Raw genomic sequence first — 7,995 nt, 5'->3', positions numbered from 1 at the left:
AAAACATTAACTACAGCAGGGCCAGGGACCTCTCCAACAGTGCATTGACCCTCGCTGCAAAGTCCAGTTGGGGGCTGAATCAACACCGCCTCACGTGTAACATGCTTTATTATTCCCACTTGCCATTATTTGAAACGTCTTTGAATTAGTTGTGACATTCGTAAATTCTGGTGCTGTGTCCCCCGCCTCTCGCCCCTAGTCTGCTGGGATAGGCTCCAGCAACCCCGGTGACCCGCGACAACGGAAGAAGCGGGTACTGCAGATGAATTTGTCCATGTTGTGTTAGAGCTCCCCCTACAGGACTCTGGTGGTAGTATGTTATATTCTGTACCTGGAACCGGAGAGAGGTACGTGTCCCGAGTGGTTAGATCACAATCTTCTTTTTATTGAAGTTAAACCTGAATGTTTGCTGTAATACCTGTCCAGTAAATAATTTCAAAACTTGCTGTGAGGTTATTAATGGTTTCGGTGTGGAGCTGTCACGCAGTGTGGTTGACTGTCACTGCTTCAACTTGTCTTCGTCTCCTCTTAGGTTGCTAGTTTGAAGATCTTGAGAGAGAACCCAGTCGAACGCAGTCCCTCAGATGAACATGGACATTCCAACAATAAACGCTCTTCCTTACGAAGATTTTGTAAATATTTTTGGCAACGTTGTAGAAAAATGTCCGATTATAACAGCTGCCATATGGTCGAGGCGTCCCTTTGAGAGCTTGACTGATCTGGAAGCAGCCATCAGTCAATTCATAGACGCCCTTCCAGAATCAGGTGAGACGCTATTTTAATGATATATACTATAAAATGTTACTCGTTGCTGTTTTTTTTTTTTTTTAATGAAATTGCATACAAAACTGAGCCATAAGGAGTCGCCGTTTGCCTCCAGGTAAAGAGGGTATCCTCAGGTGTCACCCGGACCTCGCAGGCAGGGACCTCCAGAGCGGCACTTTGACGCGGGAGTCGCGGGAGGAGCAGGCGGGAGCCGGGATGGATGCTCTGGGTCCCGCTGAAGCGTTACGCATGGCGCGTCTCAACGAGGACTACAAACAGCGCTTCGGCTTCCCCTTCGTCATCTGCGCCCGGATGAACGACAAGACGCGCATCCTGCAGCAACTGTCCGAGCGCTGCCAGCATGAGCGCGCCGTGGAACTAGAGAGGGGTGTCGAGGAGGTGAAGAAGGTCTGCCGCCTGCGTCTCCAAGCGCTGGTGCGCACTGCTGCGTCCAACAAGTTATGAAACTCGGTTGGTGAAGTTTACACTGAACTTCTCCTCTGCTGGTGAAATCCAGTGGTTGAATAGATTTAAAAAATGTTATCAGGGCTGCAATTGTCTTTATTCCAAAGTTTTCTGTTATTCAATTACCATATCGATCAATCAGTAATTCAAATTAAGTATGTAATGAATCGATTCAGATTTAATTTACATGAATCAGCCTATATGTTTATGTACAAGTATAAATCAACAATAATACAAACACGGTCTATACAGTATATAACACACATTTACACACTTGATTCTATATAGTACTCACAAATGGAAGGTTATAAATGTAGAGAAACTCGAGAGCAACAGTCTGACACTGACTCCATACATCTGAAGGGGATGAACGCAGACACGCCTCGACTCAGGATACATCCAGTGCCAAAAAGTAACTCAGATCATCAAGTGTCCCTTCAGCCCCCCACCCGCATAGGACTCGAGTTTAGAGTGTGTCGGTCCCCGTTTATTACTGCCATAATTGTGAATCTTAAAAGTATAAATCCTCTTAGATGGGGCTGCAGAGTTTAGTTCCAGCCTTGAGGCCCCTCCTGTGGGTCTACGCGGTCTCTCTGGACACAGGAATGGAGATGGAGTGACCGTGCAGCGGGGAAGCAGGTGGTGATACGGTTTGAGGTCCGTTGGAAGAGGAGACCCCCCCGGCGGCCTCCGCCTGGTCTCCAGAGGTGATGGAGGAGTCCTGGTCCGGGTCAGCGCCTCTTACTCTCCTCCGATCCTCCTCCTTCTTCCACTTCATGCGCCGGTTCTGGAACCAGATCTTGATGTGTCTCTCGGTGAGGCTCAGGGTGAGGGCCAGCTCCACGCGTCGGGGCCTGGAGATGTAGCGGTTGAACAGGAACTCCTTCTCCAGCTCCAGCAGCTGCGCACGGGTGTAGGCCGTCCGGGTGCGCTTGTTCTCCTCCGTCTCCGCCATCACGTACGAGCCTGGAAACCAACACACCCAGTCCCATTAAGATTTGGGTTCTTTTATTCGGACAAAATCTAACATGGAGATTCACTGTGGATTATTATTACAAGGAAAACATTAAAATGTAGAGTCGAAACCAACAGGAACCCATGGTGCAAGAGCAAGGGAAATAAAAATGTGTCTACTGATAACGTTAAAAGGGACTTACAATTGACATAAAGCCAAAATATGTCCAGTTTAAAAAGTTAAAACAACATGACATATGTGGACATTCCTAAACTCTCAGAGAAGTTGTGTCGTTTGAAGCAAAAAAATTAAAATAAAATCAGTTTTAGTTAGAATTTTATGAGGGCCAGAATTTTTGAAAATTTTGGTTACCCCGGAGCACAAGCTGTAGATGTAAATGTAAATGTCCACCCAAATCATATCAGTGAATTTTCAGGACAAAAAAAAAATACAATATTTTAAACGTAAAGTTAGCATTAAGACAATAGTGTGTGATCTCTGGGGACACAAAGAGATCTAGTGTGTTTTCTGTCAATGAGACAGAAGTTATTTTCCCTTTGGCTGATAACTTAATTTAAAAGATATCAGTGTTATGCAGTAGAATAACTTATTAACTTATTACAAGCTATCGATAAACCAAAAACCCCTCTTGATTTCTTCTTCGACAAACTCTTGGAGTGTGCGGGTCAGAAAAAATATCAACTCGCACAAATTCGAATTTAGACGAGCTGACAAGTGGCGTGCTTTGGTTTTAACGGGCTTTTTAAGATTAAACCCGAGAGATGCGATCAACATAAAATATATAGATTAGGATTTTACTATAATGATTTATTTGTGATTGCATTGACACGAATTACACCTTTGAGTATCTTTTAAACTAAGCAAGTTTTGTTGTCATCTTGTTTTCAGTGTGTGTATTTCACTACCGTAGCCTTAAACATTCTATATTTATGTAGGATTTATTTGTGATTTTTTTTAAAGCAAGGAACTGATAACATAATTGGTGTTTAGCTAAAGAAAGATTAAAAATGCCATAAATTCAAATTTTAGGCTATTAAAATCGTCTTTTCTAAATGATTTAATTATAAACTATAAAACTTGAAAGTATTCTACCAATTAAATGTTAATGATTTTTTTTCCCCATTCAGTGTTTCCAAGCCGAAAGACAATCGTTTGTGGATGTTGTAAAGACCTATTATGCTCTTTGTATTCAGTCATTTGATGGTTTAAGATATGGCGATTTATGAAAATTATTTGTACAGACAAAACCTACATTTTTGTGACAATAAGGCCTGATAAAAGCAAGCACCGACCTTCCGGAGCCTTTATAAATTGACTGACAAGGTAAACTGGAACACCCAGGATCTTATTGTTGGAGATGATGTCATTAGAGGCCAAAGAAAGCCTCATTTGTTAGTGCCGTGACCACAGAATGTTGCAACAAGTGCATGCATTCTGAAATAAGTTTTAACTAGAATGAATCAGGGTTGAACATTAGTTCCATTTACTGATCTATATCTCGTAGAAAGGATTTACCTGGCCACTGTCCCTTCCAGGTGTGTGAGTGAGATTTTGTGGTTTTCATCCAGGGAAACGGGAGGTGATATCTACTCTGTTCCCCGGTTTCTCCATAACCAGTGGCGGGGAGAAGAGGCTGCTGCTGGAGGCTCTGATGATGATGATGATTATGATGATGATGATGGAGCTGAGGCACACCTGGTTCCTCCCGCATGGGTAGATTGTATGAAGCAGCGATGTCAGGAAGGCTCGCCTGCTCCAAGGCGCCCATGGTCGGCGGCGTGCAGACGGAATGCACCTGCCGGCTCATGTAGAGGCAGGGCGGCGGACTCTGGCTGTAGTCCTCCGCCTGGGATCTCTGGTAGACGCAGGACTCTTTAAAAACTTGAGAGGGATAATAATGTTCGTCCCGATTCATGGCTTCTCCGACGACACACATATACCGCACCTTGCAACCTGTCTCTGCGTGGGACTAGTGCTCTACCTGTCTCTGGCGCAACTGCGGGGCCCCGGCGGCGCCGCACAGGTGTGTCATTGTGCCACCATGTGACTCAGCAGCTCCGAAGCCATTGGCTTCAGTGTTTGCTCAAAACAGCACAGCTCTGTCCCCTCAGCGTCTAGGGTATTCTCGCATTAGATTTTGGTTCTATGTTTATACGCGACGTTTTACCCACCTTATAGGGACCCACCTGTTCGCCCCCACAGCAGCACGAGAGCAGGTGAATATTTTGAATGACGACAAAAGGGAGTATTTATTCGTCTTTAAAGAAGAAGAAACACGTTAATCATATTGGATTTTCCTCATATAATAAAGCATTTGCCAATTTATATAGATCTATCTCTGTCTGCATAGCGCGGCCGATAAATCGATACGCACGGCGCAAATATTGGTTGACCTTCCAGATAAGAGACCTGGATGGAGAGTTGTCCGGGAAACCCGGATTAAAAGCTCAAACAACCAACAAAGTCTGTTACAGTTGGCTTTTTTTTCATATACTGACACTTGTCTCACTTATAAATGTACCCATTACACTTTTTTTTCTAAATGCATCATTTAACACCATTTAGCGCGTTTGGGGTACCTGCGCAAAGAGGGCCCTCGGACACAACAAACAGCGCCTCTGAGGCCGCTGCACTCTGGCCATGTTTGCTGGCCATTAGCCTTTAGCAGGTGTCTGCTCGGTCCATTAAACAACACCTCTCGTGGGGAAACAATTTGGGCCGGAGTGAGCGGAACACAACTCAATTAACCGGAGTGCGCGTCCAGCGTGTCTCCACGACGCGCACCCTCAATATTTATGCGGCGTTCTCAGCCTCTGCCAGACGACTGGTGCGATTTAATTGTTCGTGATGATTGTAGAAGACGGTGGAGCTTTTACCTGGATGGTGTGTATCAATCGACTATTTGCACAGAGTTCTTCAAAAGCAATTATAGCACTTTCCATTGTATCTTAATGGGGCACTCAGCGGTGCAATAAAGTTGGAGTAAACCAATTCCATACCAATCACCCTCTGCAATATGGCTTAATGGTGTTTATATTTGATCATTGTTTCAAAGAGGAAGGAAACAGTTAACTGGGGCCGTTCTCTCCTGTAGTGGACTTGTAACGTGATTTATGAAGCATGAGGGCGTTAAACGCATTTTAGCTGCAACTCCATATGAAGAATTGTCCATAATGGCTGAAGCAGGAAGTAGTGTAGTTAAGATTTCATATAATAGGCCGATAGGTAATACAGGCCAAAGAGACGGGCATTTACAACGTTTATAAAGCTCTCTGGATGGGGGAACAATAAGAGTGTAAAATTAAACACAGGCTAAATGGATAGGAGAGACAAAACATCAGCTCAACACATTCAACGCTTGAGTGTCCACCAGTTGTCCTGAAACCGAGGTGTCACTATATGTTATTGTAAGAGTTACACATGTTATTATAGTCATTGTTGCCATTACAGCCTTATTGAATCACTATGAATTCACCACGTCTTACAAACAAGGGACTGTCCAAACAAGATGTTCTTTTCTCCTTTGACAAACAAAACCATTTCTGATAGCCAGTACATGTCAAAAATTGGACATGCGATAAACTGAGCTTATCCAGTGGCGACATGGCATAAGTAAACACCGAGACCAGTGAAGAAAGACTCAAAAAGGGTAATGATATTATAACTGAAATCAAACCTTTTCCAGTGCAGGTGAAACCAAATTACAAGTCTTCATTAATGTTAGAGGAAAGGAAAAAATTGGTTTAAGACATTTTGTAGTCTTTTGGATTCCCTAAGCTAACGGTCAAATCAAAAGGAAATCAGAAAAAAGAACATTCAAATAATTTTTTGAGCCATTTACAGGAATTAAAAGAATGTCAAAATGGTTGTAAATTGCAAAATGCCAGTGAAACTATTGCGTAAGTGTATTCCTCCATGAGAAAGAATAAAAACATTAAATAAATGTCTTCTACAGCTCTTTCTTTGATGCTTTTTCCAGAATGAAAGATGAACAGGATATGTCTCTAAGGGGTATTAACAGTGCAGAGAGCCTTCAGGAAGGTTCACCTCTGTGACGATGGATGGAGGAGCAGCCTCTGTAAAGTCTCTACTCATTAAGTCTGTCTTTGTCTCTGTTATGATCCTCCCTTCCATGTCTCCTTTCTCTGGTGTCCTTGTGCCTGTAACTCCTCTCCCTCTCTTTATCCTGCTTCTCATCTTTGTCCCTGTGATGATGTTTATGGCCTGAATGCCCTCCGTTGCTTCTGTGTTTTCTGGGAGGCGTTCTACTCCGGTCGCGGCTTCTGTCCGGGGAGTCCCTCCTCAGGCGCCCTCCTGTGGTGGAGTTTCCGTCACTGGGCTCCACGACGCGCCGCTGCAAACCAGTGGAACGTAACGTGTTGAGGAGGAACCGCTTGTTGGTGCTCCGCAGGGGACACTTCAACCTAACAGAGGGAGCACAGCCTTAACAGTGACACACCAAGTGCAATTTAACAATGCATTTCTCTGATGGAAATATTATGGATCAATATCATTGCAATTAAATTATGTTGTCTTAATATTTGTATATTTTTCCGTTACTCAATTTCATCTTCAATAAAACTATACAGGAAGATTTTACTGCCAATCCGCTACGTGTTTTGCATTTAAAAGGAACATGTACATGAAGCCTATATCAGTATTAATAATCAGCTCATTTAAATTATAAATATCTGTATAATGAAAATCCACAAACCCCTGGGGAAAAGGATTTGCTTGTGTACAGATAAAACGTGAAGTCATCACAATCGGACATTGCAGTCAAAAAAATAAACATTCAGCTAATTAAAGTGTTATAACATTTTAAAGTTTGAGCCACAAGTCTATTAATTACAGTGTGGAAAAGGGCTCACCATCCTGCGGGGCCCATGGTCTCTGCTCTCACCCGAGCCCTGTCCGTCTCCTTCAGGAGCTCCTCTACTGCGCGCCTGAAAGGGACGACAGGAAAAAAAATAAAAAATATATATATATCATGAGGAATGACAGAGAGGAATCCTTTAATGAAGGAGGAGATAATAGAGACATGCAAAGTGTAAAGAGAATCATGAGTGAGCAGTGGACGAGGGACGGCGGTGGTGTCCTGGTTTGACCCGAGCTGCTGAATCAGCAGAATCTCGGCAGAGTCGACTCCCTGATTTAGCCGACCTTTAACCGCTAACAGCACAAGCAGCCAGCGAAAGTGTTTCCTTAGGACCAGTAACGTCACACAGTCGTGCTCGTTTTACAACACAATGCTCACCACAGGTGTCCACTAAAAATATCGCTCCCTAGTGATGGATGGGTGTTGAGAGATAACTCGACAGGAATGTGTGCAGATGGCGGCTAAAAACGTTAGCTTGGGCTTCGAACATTAAAATAATTACATACTTTTCCAGGTCGCTCTCCTCTGCCATCGTGTCCAAATCAATTACATGTAATTAAATCCGCTAGAATCAACGACATCACGATAATTAGCCCAACATCTGCGTTGTTTACTTCTGCGTGAGGTCCATCGAATGAGGACCCTTTTTGTGCTGTCCGTAGTAAATGCCCGATTAATACGAAATGCTATTTTCAACCCCCGTTCTTAAAAAAAAAAATGAGCAAAATGTTTTTTAAGTGAGTTTACTTTCATTTATTTGCGCTTCAAATTGAACAAAATACTGAAGTATTCAAACCCGTTAGACATGCAATTCTGCATCTTGAAAGCTAATGTGCTATAATAGGCTATTGCTTATTCAGTACCCATGCATCCGTAGTATTGTGATAGTCCAATATGTGAAAATGGGGTT

The 7,995-nt window shown here is 43.3% G+C and overlaps 3 protein-coding genes across 3 annotated transcripts; 1 reads left to right on the top strand and 2 right to left on the bottom strand.

The window, feature by feature from the left end:
- Positions 1–216: 216 nt before the first annotated feature.
- urad (ureidoimidazoline (2-oxo-4-hydroxy-4-carboxy-5-) decarboxylase) lies at positions 217–1,473 on the top strand. The gene is made up of 3 exons (XM_068304246.1): positions 217–347; positions 533–765; positions 881–1,473. Exons 2-3 carry the CDS (start codon positions 585–587, stop codon positions 1,228–1,230), a joined length of 531 nt encoding a protein of 176 aa, XP_068160347.1. The 5' UTR covers positions 217–347; positions 533–584; the 3' UTR covers positions 1,231–1,473.
- Positions 1,474–1,665: 192 nt separating this feature from the next.
- On the bottom strand, positions 1,666–4,357 carry pdx1 (pancreatic and duodenal homeobox 1). The gene is made up of 2 exons (XM_068304245.1): positions 3,722–4,357; positions 1,666–2,196 (listed from the first exon to the last, which is right to left on the bottom strand). Exons 1-2 carry the CDS (start codon positions 4,140–4,142, stop codon positions 1,811–1,813), a joined length of 807 nt encoding a protein of 268 aa, XP_068160346.1. The 5' UTR covers positions 4,143–4,357; the 3' UTR covers positions 1,666–1,810.
- A 542-nt stretch (positions 4,358–4,899) lies between these two features.
- si:ch211-140b10.6 (protein POLR1D-like) lies at positions 4,900–7,725 on the bottom strand. The gene is made up of 3 exons (XM_068304197.1): positions 7,592–7,725; positions 7,078–7,152; positions 4,900–6,630 (listed from the first exon to the last, which is right to left on the bottom strand). The coding sequence occupies exons 1-3, from the start codon at positions 7,615–7,617 to the stop codon at positions 6,294–6,296; spliced, it is 438 nt and encodes a 145-aa protein (XP_068160298.1). The 5' UTR covers positions 7,618–7,725; the 3' UTR covers positions 4,900–6,293.
- Between the last annotated feature and the right edge of the window lie 270 nt (positions 7,726–7,995).

Source organism: Antennarius striatus, chromosome 20 (assembly GCF_040054535.1).
Source record: "Antennarius striatus isolate MH-2024 chromosome 20, ASM4005453v1, whole genome shotgun sequence".
NCBI lineage: Eukaryota > Metazoa > Chordata > Actinopteri > Lophiiformes > Antennariidae > Antennarius > Antennarius striatus.
This window is presented reverse-complemented; position numbering and strand designations above follow the sequence as displayed.

Coding starts and splice junctions, on each gene's coding strand:
- urad (XM_068304246.1), top strand. CDS start 585: ATGAACATGGACATTCCAACAATAAACGCTCTTCCTTACGAAGATTTT. Junction 766..880: donor AGACGCCCTTCCAGAATCAG/GTGAGACGCTAT, acceptor GTTTGCCTCCAG/GTAAAGAGGGTATCCTCAGG.
- pdx1 (XM_068304245.1), bottom strand. CDS start 4,142: ATGTGTGTCGTCGGAGAAGCCATGAATCGGGACGAACATTATTATCCC. Junction 2,197..3,721: donor CTGGAAGGGACAGTGGCCAG/GTAAATCCTTTC, acceptor GTTGGTTTCCAG/GCTCGTACGTGATGGCGGAG.
- si:ch211-140b10.6 (XM_068304197.1), bottom strand. CDS start 7,617: ATGGCAGAGGAGAGCGACCTGGAAAA. Junction 7,153..7,591: donor GAGGAGAGCGACCTGGAAAA/GTATGTAATTAT, acceptor CGTCCCTTTCAG/GCGCGCAGTAGAGGAGCTCC. Junction 6,631..7,077: donor ACCATGGGCCCCGCAGGATG/GTGAGCCCTTTT, acceptor TCCCTCTGTTAG/GTTGAAGTGTCCCCTGCGGA.